The following is a 16298-nucleotide window of genomic DNA, read 5'->3' on the forward strand; positions in this document are numbered from 1 at the left end:
ACGTAATATATCAATTTGGTCCTCTATCATCATTCCCAAGATTTCTAATATATGTGCAGGCTAGGATCAAAGCAACCGTCATAAATGGTGATAATAACCTATCGCAAGAAACTGGACGGTTGGCCATTTTGTTATCTTTGTGCCATGGCAGAACCGTCGATAGGCTCCACCGACTGATTCCCCCGCAATTTCATTGATTTTACGCTCCCCTCTCCGAGACGGAACCTCGCCCGGTATCTACAATCAGTCCTCATGGCGGGAAATGGATCTAAGGTCACCAAAAGATCCTTGAATGCGTACGCACTGATGTCTTGAACTCGCGCGATGAACGTGCTAATTTTCCCGGCCTAGTTGCACTCGATGCCGCAGACAGAAGATCAAGTGTTCTGGATCTCAGCCATGCGAGGGCTGCAACAAGCGAAGGCTAACTTGCATCTTTGACGATCGCGACCAAAAGATTCTAGTCACTAGAGGGTAAGAGCCTAAGCATATTGGCGTCCCTTGCAGGAGATAGGGACAAGCTACTAATCAAGCTGCAGGTATATCGATGAGTTGCACCAGAAACTTGCACATCTGCAGCGAAATGAACAAACAGATGCCATCCCTGCACCTAATCCGCTTAGTCCCGACTATGCAGATGATAGATCTCCAGGTCTGTTCCTCTGTCCAGCTCAGTTGGCTCATGCTGATGCGTCACAGATCCCAAGGATCAACATGATACACCAGGTGAACTCAGAAGGTCATCGCTCAATGATAATACCGAATCTCAGCTTCAAAATGAGCTCGAGGACCCTGCATCGGGGTTGACAAACCCGTTATCATCAGGGCCACCGGCATTTACGTCAGCCGAGAATGGGCGAACGTGTGCGTCGAGACCCCCTTTGGAAGACTTCACGACACTGACAAGAATATAGTTTACCTGGGCCCATCATCAAACTGGTCATTCACTCGTAGGGTCCTGAGCCTAACTCATGAGCACATCTACCAAGAACCTCTACCCACAGGTGCATTGCTGTTCGATGGTGCAACCTATGATCTCGGCTGGGACGGGTTGCGAACCGCTCAAAATGCGGACACTCCGGCTGTACCAACATTTGATCATGCAATATACTTGATTAATACTGTCAAGTTTCGCTGTGGACAACTATACCACCTTTTCGATGAAACTGAATTTATGCGCAATCTCCACGAGTTCTACACAGAACCTAAGCCGAATGCGACGGGCAGCTTGTGGTATATCCACTTTCTTCTCATCATTGCCTTCGGGAAGGGATTTGTTAAGCACAAACAGCAAGGCACCAAGCCAGCTGGCGCAGAGTTGTTTGTGAATGCTCTTCAGCTACTGCCCGACGTTAGTGTTCTCCACCAGGAGCCGATCGAATCAACAGAGATTCTATGTTGCGTTGCGCTTTATCTACAAGCTTTAGACTTTCGGTCCTCGGCGCATAACTATGTACGTCAAGGAAGCTATCAAATTATCATTTTGGCTAACAAAGTCTCTAGATTGGACAGGCGATGCGAATGGCGATGGCAGAGGGTATGCACATACAGATGCCAATTGAGTATCTGGGAGAGAATCTCGTTCAAAGATGTCGTAAGATCTGGTGGACTGTTTACATTTTGGACCGTGAAATGACCTCGTTAATGGGGCTTCCTCAGACTCTCAATGATGATCATGTCAATGCTCACCTCCCGGCATTTCCCTACTCCATACAGCGTACAGCGGCCATTGGTATGCACATCAAGCTGTCCAGGATCATTGCTGAAATTAATGGCAGTAAGTGACCTCACATATTCTCTAGACTTTATCATTCACTTACTATGTTAACAGCAGTCTATGCTATGGACGGGCGCTTGAATCGAAATTTCCTCATGCGCACCAAAGCCGCATTGGCAAATATAGCCAGATTGGCAGACGAGCTTCGAGATGCTTCCCCATTACATCTCGACCGAGCAGTAAGTGGGGTGTCCAGAATATCCGCCTATCTTCATCTGCTTTATCATCAATGTATTGTCCTCGCCACCCGACCGCTCTTGTTTTGCTTCTTGAAGATACGATTCGAGTCACCGGAGCATTGTTCGGATGCATTGAACACATCCCGAAGTGTGCGCAACTTAATTCAAATGTGCATGGATTCTTCCCAGCAAATCATCGGCATCCTCCATAGTCTTCAGATTGAAGGCCTCCTTGGTAAGTTCCTCAATTTCGCTCTATACCAAGGTCAACTTCTAATGCGGCTGCTTGTTCCACAGAAACCTTCCTCCCATTCGACCTTGAATCCATTTTTATCTCCACAGTAGTCCTTCTCATCGGCCCAGCGATCGATATCCGATGGAACTGCCCAGCTTGGCTGGAAAAGGCATACATGATTTTCGAAGACATAATCGAGAGCGGGAATCTTATCGCCAAATTTCGCCGATCGGAGCTCCAGCTTCTGGATGAGCTCTTGAGCTGCTTCCCTCAAGACCAACCGCGATGCCTATCAGCTCCAGTCTCTTTTCCAAACAATCTCCTCAACCCACCAATGCCGCATGATTCACTGGCAAGCTCTTTCCATCCTTCTACAAATGCCTTGAACCATGATCCATCATCGGGCCAGGGCCCAACAATTGATGACGACTTTAATTTTACTGACGGACTGACTGCTACACAAATCATGGCCGTGGCTGATTCTATTGAGAGCATTGATACGGAGTGGATGTCTAACGCGATGATTGAGCATAGCATATGGTAATGTGATATAATCATGCCTTATGCATTTCGTATCTGCTTTGACCATAAGTAAATACGAATACTGGAACACAAATGAGCAAATGTGAGCTTAGAAAAAATCCCGTTTCCACATTCCCATACAAGTCGGGTTCCACATCAGTAAAAGTTAGGCCATCCTTGCATTTGGCAATATGGGCAAGGACCAGCTAGCTTTGAGTAACCGGGTCTGAACCATCGGACCAATTCCTGGAACGTTTCTGACCGAGGCTGGATGGTTTTTGAATGTGGATAGATACAGGCGCTTCGATTCACTCGATAGGTGGCCTCTGCACAGCGTATAATATCAAGAACATACATGTGGCCGCAGCCATATTTGCCGGAGTGGTCGGCGACGTCTAGAAGACACATCTGGAGATCATTAGCTTTGGATTCGTATCCCTGAATTTTAACGTACATTGATCTAAAGATTTCGATTTGTCATGATATAGATACTGTGGTTGCAGGAAATAAGTCAGACAAGTGCAAGGCTACGTGAATGAGTGGTATCGATCTCCTATATTCCGTGGGCTATTTTCGGGCTTATCATTGAGAACAAAGCGCCTTCGTTGTAGCCCAAGATGTCACAAAGAGAACAGATGGACAAATTGACAAATTTACATTGTAGTTCGATCATTATAAAATGACCTAGACCCTAAACAGCACTTGTCAGGGGCCATGTCGATACACATAATTCTTTATTGAAACAAAGAGGCTAGAAACCTCCTAGGCACAACTAAGAATAGGAAACAAAGAGACGATTAATCGTTCTCTCGAGTCTGATTGAAATGACAAATGTGAAAAGATTCATGTACGCATTTCGTGGTGGGGAAGCAAGCAAAAGCGTACCCAGCGCCACGATAAAGCTATCGTGGTATCCGCCTCCCTCCTCGACCGACAGTTCTTGCCAACACGGTCGGTACCCCGCGATATAAGCAGTAAATCAGCCATTTCACGTACTATACTAGGCCTAGGTGCTACACCACGGTCATCCATAGAAATAATCTACTTGGTAAGCGTATCCTCTTCTAATTAGGTCAATTTATGACTGTTGGCGTGGATCGCGGTATGCCATACGTACGCGCAGCGGCCGAAGTAGAAGATAATGTTTTGTTCTGAATAGCCTGAATTGCTAGCTCGATCCTACATTCTTGTTCGATAGATTTTTGCTTTGATTTAGAACGAATTGGTGGCATAGTGGGTGATTGAACTGGCGCAGAGATACCTTAGGGTGGCGACCCGCTTGGGAAATACGTTGTCTGGCGATCTGGTCTGGTCTATGACCACTTCTTCCTCCCAGAACCTAGAACCATGGGATAGGGTTCATAACCTGCCCAAACGAGGTTATTCCCAAAATCATTTGCTGCGCAATACAACCGTAGACCCTCCCTAAACATCTTGCTCGACGAAAAGCCCCCTTTCCCATAGTGATCTCGTTCTTTCCTCACACACACACTTATGCCGATTCTATTGGCCCTTCGTCATGGTAGTCCCCAATAAACCTTTGCTCGCAAACCGGTCGACACCACAAGCCCAAAAGCTTTCTGCCAGAGTCCTCGGTCCGAGTCAGCGAATTGGACGAGGCGATCGAACGCATAGCAGCAGGACTGAGTGTCATCGAGAAATTGCGAATACGACTCCCCGAGCTTATTTCCGTATCGGTGAAAAAAGTCTTCTGCTTCCGCGTGCCCACCAAAACAAAATTCCTCGTAACCTCCGGAGGCAACTACTCGGCTGGGATCGAATTGCGTCCCAGCGAAAATCGTACCGATTTGAGAGTATTTTAGGGGAACAACACGGTTTCTTGTGTATTTCGGACAAATAGAAAGGCAGTATGACGCATGGGTTGCCCATCGTTTTTCGAAGTCTGAGCCTTCGGACTTTGCCTGCACCACAACCACAACGCAGATCTCATCACCACTTTTGCTCTCTATGCCATGGATCTGATCAAGCTGTTCGGTCAAGAAGATCATCTGGGGACTTGCAAAGCGATGTTTGCCAGCAGAGTTGCGATAGTCCTCAGTTAGAAAGGAGCCTTGCATCACCGCTAAGGCTGGCCATGTCAACTGTGCGTAGGAATGGCAGTCTTTTCCTTCTTTCAGAGGTAGATTGGGCAGCGATTTCTGGCCGACTAGAGGTAGAGCCAGCCCTTGGACATATTTTAGGATGATACCGAGGTTGGTCGCAACACCTTTCGTTTGGTTGGCATGCACTTCGCGAAATTCATGTTTGAATTGTTCGTTGGTGAGCTCGGGCAATTTTTCAGATAGGATTGTTAATTTGATCATCCTTGATACATGATACTAAATATTAGGAGAAAAACGTAGCGTGTGGGGGGAAGTCTACTTTGAAAAACCTTCGTAGAAATAGGTGGCTGGCTCTTCGGGATGTGGTCACTTTCCAAGGGACCATTCCGATAAAGGTACTGCGTAAGCCCTTTCAACAGCTTGGCAATATTAGTCATTCATACATCCAAATCCTAACGTAATTTCCACCAAGCCCGCCACCCACCATGCCACCAATTCGTTCTAAAAAGAAGCAAGATTCTATCCAAAGAGAAGGTAGGATCGAACTTGCAGTTCAGGCTATTCAGAAAAAAGGCATTACCTCTATTTCTGCTACTACGCCTATAGCATACCGCGATCCAAGCTACGCGACCGTATCAAGGGCCGCAATTCAATGGCGAGCACACGCGCCTATACCTCTAAAATGTCCCTTTTAGATAAGAATTTCATATAAGGATACGCCTATCCAGTTGATCCTATCTATGGACGATCGCGGTGTAGCCCCTAGGCATGCTATAGTACGTAAGATGGCCAATATTCTTCTTGCGGCGGCCAACACGGAGAAGCCGACCACGGTCGGTAAGAATTGGGTTGGAAACTATATCAAACGTACACTAGCTATCCAGATACGTTTCTCGCGTCGATATAATTATTCGCACGCAGAGCAAGAGGATCCGCGGGTATTAAATGATTGGTTTCAGCTATCCTGTATGTCATGTGCTATACATAATTGGCCAAATTTGCGCCGTGGCTGTGCCATAGGTGATGCTCGCCTTGAAAGGGAGCTGCCCAAGATCAATCCATCCAAAGGAGGTGCTCTGTCGATAAACAGCATAATTCCTGGTGAGCTTGAATATCAAGAGGAAAGTATATCAGGGACTAAGGAGTTGCTTACGTTACTCAAACTAAGCTGTGCGGTGAGTTTGGCCTGTCGATAGCATCGAGCATCTCGGAAGGACGGTGTTACTTCAAAATGGGGGTGGGCTGATCAACGCCAGGGGATGGTAAAATTTCTCTGAATTGGCAGGGCGGAATTTATGAACTAATAGTACGAAATGGTACAGTACTCGACTACATATTGGCCATGAGATTTTGTTGAAGATATTCGAACAGATACTCCATTTTAGGCTGCCGCCACTACATCCCTGTTTTGGCGTGCTTATTTGAGGGCAATACTCCAGTATACTTGGATCACACTAGGCTTTCTCCCCGGATATTGGTCCGAGAATAACTTCACCACCTCTGACCACGGTCGTACCTCGTCCCTACATTACTTCAGCAGAAGATCTACCTCTTCTGAGGACCACCGCAGGCGCCTCCTGGGCACTCATTGGGTCAAGTTGTGTTCATCACGGAATCGCGAGTTCGTGAAGTGCCTGGTCAACAGATATCTCTGTTCTTACGCGTTGTGGGAATAGTTCTTGTATGACATCCCCGACATGCCAACTGTCGCGAGGATGCATTCTCAGAGAAATTGTATGGGAGGGAAGACCGATCAGAAGGCATCTCGGGTGATGATGGCATAGATAGACGGTGAGTGACCTCGGGAAGTACCGGTCGATGACAGTAGCATAAGTAAACTGTGGCCAAAGGCGATCACTCATGTTCTTCTACCCTTATACCCGCATGTCGGAAATGGCCTTCAGCACTTTCCCCTTTTGCACCAACATGTTGAACACACCGCCGGAGGAAGGTGTGAAACTCCTGACTGGGTGGGATTCTCTTCGTATGCTGACCAAGTTTTCTTGATATGAGCCTTTAGTTCGGCAAAGAACTCCTCGATGGGGTTAGAATAAGGCGAATAAGGCGGCAAATACAATAGTTTGACACCTGAATCCGAACATAGTTGCCTGATTCGGTCAGACCGATGAAATGATGCGTTATCCATCACAAGTACGGATTTGGGCTCTGGCCACCTACCGCAGTGCTGGAGAAGCTGCTCAATGAGGGATTCAAATAAGGAGGAACGGTCGAGCCTTTGAAAATATGAGACACGATAACGCCATCTTACGCATAGGCTGGCAGTATCTGATAACGTTGGCCCCGATGAAATTTGGATACCTGGGTTGGTGTCACGCCTAGTGGAGACCAACCCGTCCGCCGATAGCCCACCCGTTTATCGCATCCAGACCCATCAACAAAAACTAGTTGGAAGGAACGACACTTTGACAATTTATGCTGGTAGAAATCTCGTAGCTATGGTGTTTGTTCGCTTGCTCTCTGCTGTGCCTTCTTCTTTGACAACCCAGCCCGATATAGAGCACGTTTTACGCTGGATATCGAAGGCAACACGTTGAACTCCTCGAATAGAAAGCTAGCCATCTCCTCGACGTAGAGGCCGGGTTTCCCTGCGAGGTGGTCGCATAGGGCATCCATTATCACCTTTGTGATACTCGATGGCCGACCGGGAGAGATTGGAGGAGACCTAGCACTGCCGAATAACCGCATGTTCTTGCGGATGTTAGTAACAGAAAGCTCACTGCTACCTTAGCTATTTGTGTGATGTGATGAGTCTCTTTTTACTGCGTAACATGTGAAGAATAATGTCACGCTGCCAGGAATCGATGTTTCGCGCCATGTGAGGGAGGGGTATTGGCGTTCGCTCGAAGGATTGCTTGAAGCGATATTTCCCTAGCGGAGTTTGCTCACGTGGGTGTATTAATACAATTGCATACAGTCGATTCAATTTTCTTGCTATGTATGCTTGAATTGTTTACTTTTCGTTCTCAGAACAGCTTTTAAATACAGAGCTAACAAAATTAGTTCCGAGTTATCATGTGATTAGGGTTAGAGAAAGCAGCTTATATACCTCCTCAACAGAAGGCGATGACGGTCGCCACTGTATCACTTTACAACTGAAAAGCTTTATAATTTCGAAGCCTTTGGTAGCATGATTGCAGATAGCTCCTTGGACTGCCCCAAACGCCAACTCACATCACCTCCCCAGTCACCATGACTGGCATTAGGATCAGAATCCTTCCATCTCCAGCGCGCAACAGGCTGCTTATCATCAACGGCCTCAAGAAGATCGGTGATGAAAGACCCCACAATGGGGAACATTTTGAAGCCGTGTCCTGAGTCACCGGAGAAAACAATGATAGAAGATGACATGTTGGGGAGGTAATCAACAATGAAATCCGAGTCATTGGTGTCAGCAAACCAACAGAGAGACTTCTTCACAAGGGGACGATCCGCGAGAGTCGGCATTGTTTGAGCCAGGAGCTTCCTCAACTGTTTCTCGTCATCCTCCGGGAGGAAAGCACTTTCCTTCAAAGTCTCCGGTGCATGAGAGACACCAGTCTTGGGGTCAGTGTTGATGTAGCCACCACCCATGGGACACAGCTTCAGCAAGTTCGTCTTCGGATCGGGCTCAAAGAAGAATCCCAGATCACGGGCATAGGTGACAGGAATGCCACGAAGAGCAGACGTCTCTTCATCAGTCAGATGCACATGTGCAACAGACCACGACTTGGCCACAACTTGAGTTCCGAGCTGAGGAACAAGACGATTGACTCCTGCGCCAGCCGTTACAATGGCCAGGGCCGAGGGGTGGAAGCGCCCGTTCTTTGTTCGGATACCCGCGCACTTACGTCCGGTCAAGGTGCTCACGTAGACAATTTCATCGACTGCGCCTTGCTCACCCAGGAAGAAGCGCACCCCTGCTGCTTGGGCGGCGCGATATACTGCTGCCAAGGCGTTACCGGAATGGGCGTATCCGTCGAAGCGGTTGAGGTATCCATTCCATCCGGGCAGTTGGCCGGTAAGCTGCCAAGCGTTCTGGCGGATATCCTCTTGTCCGTTGATCGGTACGAGATGAGGCTTTATTTGAGGATGTCGCTCCGCAGAAGCTTGGAACCTCTTTAGGGTGTCAATGGCTTTCTCGGGTGCTGCGCCCGATACACAATGCAAGAATCCAGTCTGATGGAAGTGAGGTGCGTAAAGAGGAGTCTTCCAAGCTGCAATTGCTTTCTATAAATACATTAGTCGCTCAGATCCGCCGTATGAGAATTCAATGAGGGGGTCATACAATGGTCAGATCGGTGTAGAAAGGATCCTCGTACTCAGCCCGCACAATCTTGTTGAGATCGTTGGCTGCGGAGAAGCGGGGCGGAATGTGATCATCTTTTTCGTAGACAGAAACATTCGTGTACCCCTTTTGAGAAAGATGGAGAGCTGTAGAGAGGCCGAAGGCGCCTCCACCCACGATAATGATCGCGTCGGACTTGGATACACCCATGATGGAGTGACGCAAGAAAAGATTCCCGATCGCTTTCTTAACCGTGCCCACGCTACCATATATACCTCGCTAGCATATACAGTCCAGAACTTGCTATCCGACGTGGCACGAGAGTGTATACTGCGGGGCATGTTATCGTGCTAACATCGGTAAACCTCCCGAGTGGAACCCTGCGCTCTACGTGAGGAGAAACCCACTTCTGACATCGGATGCCCCTCCGATGCGGGCGAGAACTTCTTATCTGGGAAACCGAAGGTTATTCTCGTGACCACACTCGCGTGCCAGAAGTATCATAGTATCACCAGAATAACCGGTTCTTCCTCGACAACACAGTCATGGCTAAATCCAAGAGCTCAACTCTGTGCTTATTAGGATGTGGTGAGTAACTCCGATCCCCACAATCACAATCACAATCACAATCATAGCTCATTGTTTCTAGGAAACCTAGGAGGTGCTATTCTCAACAGCTTGCTCAACTTGGCGTCAGAAGAGGCTCTATTCACCAAATACATCGCCTGCGTGCGTAGTGAAGGCTCGGCACATAAGCTGACGGAGCGATTCCCCAGCCATCTGGATAAATTGTCAATCTACCGAGGCGACAATGTCAAGGCCGTGCGAGAGTCTGATGTGATCATCTTAGGCGTTGACCCCGCCGATATGGCGAAAGTCCTGACACAACATGCACTGCGCGATGCACTGCAAGATAAGCTCCTCATCAGCATTGCTGCCGGCTGGACGAGACACAAGCTCGAGCAGACCATCTACGGAAGCGAAACAACCGCGGCCAACAAATTGGGCCGAGCCTGGGTGATTCGTACTCTCCCCAACATCGCCGCCCAAGTATCCCAATCCCTCACAGCAATTGAGGTCTCGGAGCCTACCCCGCCCGAGCACTACCTCCAAATCACAACCGCGATCTTCGAAAAGATCGGCCGCGCGGTTCAAATCGAGCCTAGATTGATGAATGCGACCACGGCAGTTGGAGGTTCCACCCCGGCTTTCTTCGCTGTGATCTGCGACGCGCTTATTGATGCAGCCGTGGCGGTCGGCGTTCCTAGGGATTTGGCGCATACCATGATTTTTCAATCTATGCAAGGAACCGCCACAATGCTGCAGGGAGGAATGCATCCGGCTGTACTCCGAGACCAAGGAACCTCCCCTGAAGGTTGCACGATTGGCGGTTTGATGGTTATGGAAGAAGCAGGTGTTCGCGGCCATATCGGGCGGGCTCTTCGAGAAGCCGTGACTCTGGCCCGGTTGATGGAGACGACGGAACATGTCAATGATACCAAACATTAAGTAGATAGAGCTGTGCTTAGGGAAAACAGATATATAAGAATACGAGAAAGGGTCGTCCCAGTTGCGTAATATTCTCTTTAGGATTTGAAGTTTCTTTGAAAAAAGGACCGTAGCTCTATATTCGCAAGACACCCAAACCCAAAAGCTGGGATGATACGAATACACCTAACCACGGTCGACGAAGCTAGATATCTCTGAGATTGCACTACTCGATCGACGAGCGGTACCTGATGCTGTCGCATGTACAAATCGAGACCCAACAAGTGCAGAGGAGTTGCAACCAATTGAGTCAGGACAGGAACTGTCAGCTGTGCTATAATGGGCTTTGTATGTGGGTGAGAAGCTAGATCATCTGGTATCATCTCTGACAGTCGAGGTGCCAGTGTGAACGAACCGAAGATAGTCACACTATCGCGTAGTAAAAAGATGGCCGTTGCTGCTCGCGCGACACTGCGATTTTGCACCAACGGAGGTCGCGTGACTCCGGCAGCCGTGGCATTTGATCCGAATATTTGGGCAAAGCGAATGTCCTTCCACACTCCCATCGGGACATTCACCAATGTTGTTGACAGAAATGTGATCAGCCCCGTCGCCTTCGCTTTAAGTTCGTGGCTGATTGTGTCCGCTCCATTCGCGACCGTGAATGTTACTCCATAAAGGGCCCATATGATGCCGAACGGTAATTGAAAGGCAAATCGTGCAGGATGTTTGAGGGCAGCGAGTGCATGTTTCCGAAGACCGCGGATGAGAGGCTGGTTCGATGCCGATTTCTCAACGAGTGCCCTGAGACGTCAGAAAGGCCATTCAGTGAATATTTTCCACAACTTACCGGTCAATAATCGTTACAGCTGGAGCTACCAATGTAGCGGACACCGCTGCAGCACCAAGATCGCCTGCTAGGCGCTTGATGAGAGAGCTGTTCCAGCCTTGACGCTCCTCGGATCTATGCTGCATTCTTTCGATTGTTGTTGAGTTCGGTGATTTCCATCAACCTCTGCTCGGAATATCAGCTCTTAGAGATTTAATTTTCTTTGCGTTTACCTACTCCAAGTGTTATCGTACGTGGGGAACTGGACCATCGGATGGCCTCCCGATGCTGCGTCTCCCGAGCGGAGCTCTATCGCCTCCACGCAATCTGCATCATAGCTTCAGGGTACAGCGGGGTATTTCGGTGCTTCATCGGCCATCCATCCGATGCATTATCGAGGCGTCCCATGATAAAGAGCGAGCTGTCGTTGAAATGTCTCTTCATCGACACGGCTTTCATCACCGCACACAATCGCCATGTCTACCTCCACACTAATGAGCATGCGCTCAGCGCGATCCTTTGCGCCTCGTTCGCACTTTCACCTTGCGAGGCCGTTGGTTCAGGCTCGTGGTAAGGCTACAGCGCCTTTCCGCCTTCCAGACCCCCGAAACGAACCCAACGTACGTTTCGCCATCGTAACTATGAAGTCTACTGGATTAACAAGTGACTAGCCTACGTACAAGCGAGGCTCCGAAGAGCGCATCAAGCTCGAGGGAGCTTTGACGAAACTTCGATCCCAATTACCCGTTCAGAGCAACATCGTCTTTGATGGAGTTGCCCAGAAGAGCGCCCAATCCTGGGATCAGCCCTTACCTGCCGAGCATGGCACCGTCTTCACCAACTACCCTCTCGCAACCAAAGAGCAGATCAATGCCGCCATTGAGTCGGCTTTGGAGGCCAAAAAGGACTGGGAGGAGACTCCATTCGTTGACCGAGCTGCGATTTTTCTCAAGGCTGCCGAGCTGGTGACTGGAAAGTATCGGTACGACTTGATTGCGGCAACCATGTTGGGACAGGGCAAAAACATCTGGCAGGGAGAGATTGATGCCGCTGCGGAGCTGGCCGATTTCTTCCGATTGAACTGCAACTATGCCGCTGAGATCCTTGAGAGACAGCCGACCCGTGGCAGTAATGGAATGTGGAGGTAAGTCGATTTTGATCCCATGAAAAAGAAAGCCAGCTGATTCATGATATAGTCGCTTGGATTACCGACCCCTTGAAGGATTCGTCTACTCCATCTCGCCTTTCAACTTCACTGCCATCGGTGGAAACTTGATCTCCGGACCTGCTCTGATGGGTAACGTGGTGCTGTGGAAGCCCTCGCCTTCCAATGTCTACGCTAGCAGCCTTGTCTACAAGATCCTGCTTGAGGCAGGTCTGCCCCCGAATGTGGTGCAGTTCGTGACCGGAGACCCTGAGACTATCACTGACGTCGCACTCTCCCACCGCGACTTTGCCGGTCTGAATTTCATCGGCTCCTCTGATGTATTCCGCTCCATCTATGGCAAAATCGGCGAAGGAATTGCGAAGAAAACCTACCGTGAGTTCCCTCGCGTGGTTGCTGAGACCAGCGGCAAGAACTTCCACCTTGTCCACCCCTCTGCCGATATCCCAAGTGCCGTCAACCACACTATTCGTGGTTCGTTTGAGTATCAGGGTCAGAAATGCTCTGCTACATCACGGTTGTATCTCCCCGAGTCTCGTGCGGAGGAGTTCTTCACTGCCTTGAAGGCTGGTGTTAAAGAGATTACCATGGGCAATCCGGATAAAGATCTTGAGGCTTTCATGGGTCCTGTGATTCACCGTCGGTCATTTGACAGGATCAAGTCCATCATCGACAAAAGCAACAAGGACTCTTCCCTGAAACTCATTGCCGGTGGTACTTATGACGACTCCGTTGGCTTCTATGTGAACCCAACTGTTTACCAGATTGACGCCCCCGACCACAAGTTGTTCAACGAAGAGATCTTCGGCCCCGTATTGGCGGTCTACGTCTACCCCGACGCCGAGTGGTCTTCCACTTTGAAGAAGGTCGATGAGGCTGGAGGTGGCTTTGCTTTGACTGGCGCTGTCTTTGCCCAGGACCGCCGTGCAATCCGCGAGGCTGAAGATGCTCTTCGCTACTCTGCAGGAAACTTCTATATCAGTGAGCTCCCACAATTTGCTCTAGTTATAGCTGCAGAAACTGACCATTTCTTAAGATTGCAAGACAACGGCTGCTCTCATCGGGCAGCAGTCTTTCGGTGGTTCTCGTGCCAGTGGAACCAACGACAAGGCTGGCAGCTCGGACGTTCTCCGTCGCTTTACCAGCCCTCGTTTGATCAAGGAAGAGTTCTTCCCTCAGCACGGCTTCACATACCCCAGCAACCACTAGCTTATAAGACTACTATAGAAGTTGGCGTGTATCTTTCAGGTTCTTCTGATTGTTTCAAAATGATATTGACATCTTCATTGCCATATATTTCCCCCTTCTGTAGACTAGTAGTTGCAAAGACTAATAGGAAGACTACAATCCAACGCTTGCCTCTATACCTTAACATATTATGTAAACAAACATAGTCCCTCACTTGAGAGAGCCTTTTGTGGGCACAGACCGTGAGGGCGAGGAATATTAGATGTAATGTGTCTATTGATAAAAGATCGGTTAAAGCCTGTGATCGACAAGAACAAACAATCTAGGTACAATTCATCGTTGAATTGGCAAGGGTGAAATGGAATCTGCGAGTGCGTTTTTCAAAGGCGCCTTCCATTATCCAATCAATTGACCAGGAGCAGACTAGAGATCAGTTGCATCATCCTTATCTCACAATGTCGGAATAAGCGTATTAGCTATCCAAAATAGGAAACACATTCCCCACAATGCCAATAATTAGAATTCAACTTTAGACCCAGAATGCGCTCGCCACTCGGGAGGGCTCCCGTTGATCAGCTGAATCTCCCCCCGGCAGATTCCCCGCAAACACCCAACCAGTACTACGCAACTCAAAGAACGGAACTGGAAAAAAGTGCACAGCCAAAAAATAGCATTGATCTCTTGTTAAACTCAAGGGTTACACTACCCATCTCTAAGTGGAAAGCGAAAACACCGCCTTCAGTCTGCGCCTGAACTCCGCCTTAAGTGCATTGTACTCATCAGTCGTGCGCAGCACTGCGTCCCGATTCTCAATCGCCCTCCGCAAAAGATATGCTAGACATTCACCCATGCCGCCCCATGTAGAACACTTATAGACCTCGGGTGTACCATCATTCCCTTTGAGTGCCAGGAGTGAGAAGCTCACTTCATCGGACATTCCATGCAATTGGGCGAAGCCGACAGGCACGGTAGGTAAGCCAGCAGCGAGGCGCTGCTTATGGAGTTGATGGGCAGCCATGACACTTTCCCTGTTGTGACTCGCAAGGAAGAGATTTGTAGAAGGGAAGAGCTTAGAGGTGCCGAATTCGCCGATGGTTTGTTTCAGTGCACCTTGGGAGATAGTGTTGTATGCATGATCTGTGTCTTCCTTTGTGTCGTGAATCAATGAGCGTTCATCCGATGCCATGTAGGCACCGCGGACGAGTTTAAGACCGAGTGTGAAGCCTTCAATTTGGGCCGCAGCTAGGTGCTTGGCTAAGGTGTCGGATGTGCTTTTGAGGTATGCTTGGTAAGAATTGTAGACGAGGGCATAACCATCACGGTTGTATTTGCGCATCAGGTCGAGGGTGACGCGAAGGATGCCCCGTTGAAAGTGCTGAGATTCGCCATCGACGAGGATTCGCACGTTGCGTTCTTTGCATCGGGTGCACATTTCATCCAGTACGTCTAGCATTTGTTGAGGTGGTAGTTCTCCGGCGGAAAATGCTTTGGTGACCGAAGAACCAGCCCCGGTTAGTCTGGTGGGATGTTAGCGCAGATGCATAACAAGGGAATGGGATAGATCATACTTCACAGCGAGGTAATCTCCATCTTCTAATTGCTCAACGGTCTCCATTGTTCCTTTTCTCCATGATTCGATAGTGGCACATCGAGCCAAGGCGGGATCTAACTCCTGGCCCTTTTCCAGAGCAGCAACACCAAGTCCCTGCTCGGTATTGGTCTTGTGGTCAAAGACAGTCTCTTTGGCATAAGTCATAATGACACCTCGGAATCCCATATCCTTCAACTCTTTTATCGTGGCCTTGGTCTCTTTCCCATTCTCTCCGGCACAGAACTGCTCATAGAATGTCTTCTTCAAGATGCCGTGCAAGATAGGATTGCGGTCCACATTCAGCAGGAAGCCTCGGTTAGGCTTGGAGAACATGGAAATTGCCCCTAGTGACGAGCGAAGGAGGAGCGGTTTTGATGAGATGGTAGCAACCAAAAGAGATCTGAGAAGGACTTTTGTGGGAAGAGCGGCGAGTGGTGGGAGCGGTGCAGCAGGTCGTTGAACGCTCTGTGCAGTAGCTTGTAGAGTAGATGTACAGCGCCGCGCCTTTGAACCCTTAGGAGCTTGCCTTGAGAGTCCATTCCATGATGCAGCGAGCACATCACCCACACCATGGCTTGGGCCCTTTCCAGTAACCCAAAGAGTCATTGTTCGATAAGTCAATCAAGTGTGCAAGTTTTCGGCCTTGAAGTCATCCCTATAGCAAGAACGGCGACTTTATTTATCGCTCTGCCCCGCCAGGACATGACCCCGCGATATCAACCATGATTAGTAGATCTCATTATCTTGACTGTACACTACCGGGCCAATGCCCGACTGGCTCTCAAAGCAAGCCTATCAGACTTCGGGGGTTCCGAATGCCGTGTTACCCTTTTTACCCCTCCACTAGCATTATTGAACCCGATAAGGAGATCTAATCCAAGGGTTGCGCATCTAGATGCGTGCTCGGGAGGCCGCCCGGTCGTAGGGTATTGGGCGAACGGAAGGGTCAATCGGCCATGCTGCCGGTAGGCTGGGG

At 49.1% G+C, this 16298-nt stretch overlaps 7 protein-coding genes across 7 annotated transcripts; 3 read left to right on the forward strand and 4 right to left on the reverse strand.

Annotated features, from left to right (window-relative positions):
- Positions 1-252: 252 nt before the first annotated feature.
- N7443_006322 (uncharacterized protein) lies at positions 253-2735 on the forward strand (the record flags this gene model as incomplete). Its single annotated transcript, XM_056886378.1, has 8 exons — positions 253-296; positions 352-474; positions 540-652; positions 700-864; positions 915-1453; positions 1504-1777; positions 1832-2191; positions 2254-2735. The coding sequence occupies 8 exons, from the start codon at positions 253-255 to the stop codon at positions 2733-2735; spliced, it is 2100 nt and encodes a 699-aa protein (XP_056740027.1).
- Positions 2736-4230: 1495 nt separating this feature from the next.
- Positions 4231-5037, reverse strand: N7443_006323 (uncharacterized protein; the record flags this gene model as incomplete). The annotated part of the gene is made up of 1 exon (XM_056886379.1): positions 4231-5037. The coding sequence occupies one exon, from the start codon at positions 5035-5037 to the stop codon at positions 4231-4233; it is 807 nt and encodes a 268-aa protein (XP_056740028.1).
- A 2862-nt stretch (positions 5038-7899) lies between these two features.
- N7443_006324 (NAD(P)/FAD-dependent oxidoreductase) lies at positions 7900-9271 on the reverse strand (the record flags this gene model as incomplete). Its single annotated transcript, XM_056886380.1, has 2 exons — positions 7900-9003; positions 9062-9271. The coding sequence occupies 2 exons, from the start codon at positions 9269-9271 to the stop codon at positions 7900-7902; spliced, it is 1314 nt and encodes a 437-aa protein (XP_056740029.1).
- A 335-nt stretch (positions 9272-9606) lies between these two features.
- On the forward strand, positions 9607-10570 carry N7443_006325 (pyrroline-5-carboxylate reductase family protein; the record flags this gene model as incomplete). The annotated part of the gene is made up of 2 exons (XM_056886381.1): positions 9607-9649; positions 9711-10570. 2 exons carry the CDS (start codon positions 9607-9609, stop codon positions 10568-10570), a joined length of 903 nt encoding a protein of 300 aa, XP_056740030.1.
- A 77-nt stretch (positions 10571-10647) lies between these two features.
- Positions 10648-11524, reverse strand: N7443_006326 (uncharacterized protein; the record flags this gene model as incomplete). The annotated part of the gene is made up of 2 exons (XM_056886382.1): positions 10648-11353; positions 11400-11524. The coding sequence occupies 2 exons, from the start codon at positions 11522-11524 to the stop codon at positions 10648-10650; spliced, it is 831 nt and encodes a 276-aa protein (XP_056740031.1).
- Positions 11525-11854: 330 nt separating this feature from the next.
- On the forward strand, positions 11855-13752 carry N7443_006327 (L-glutamate gamma-semialdehyde dehydrogenase; the record flags this gene model as incomplete). Its single annotated transcript, XM_056886383.1, has 4 exons — positions 11855-11998; positions 12050-12522; positions 12575-13524; positions 13580-13752. 4 exons carry the CDS (start codon positions 11855-11857, stop codon positions 13750-13752), a joined length of 1740 nt encoding a protein of 579 aa, XP_056740032.1.
- Positions 13753-14443: 691 nt separating this feature from the next.
- Positions 14444-15928, reverse strand: N7443_006328 (proline dehydrogenase family protein; the record flags this gene model as incomplete). The annotated part of the gene is made up of 2 exons (XM_056886384.1): positions 14444-15248; positions 15300-15928. The coding sequence occupies 2 exons, from the start codon at positions 15926-15928 to the stop codon at positions 14444-14446; spliced, it is 1434 nt and encodes a 477-aa protein (XP_056740033.1).
- Positions 15929-16298: the final 370 nt, after the last annotated feature.

Source organism: Penicillium atrosanguineum (genome assembly GCF_028827265.1).
Source record: "Penicillium atrosanguineum strain IBT 20685 chromosome Unknown utg000005l_segment0_segment0, whole genome shotgun sequence".
In the NCBI taxonomy this organism is placed as follows: domain Eukaryota; kingdom Fungi; phylum Ascomycota; class Eurotiomycetes; order Eurotiales; family Aspergillaceae; genus Penicillium; species Penicillium atrosanguineum.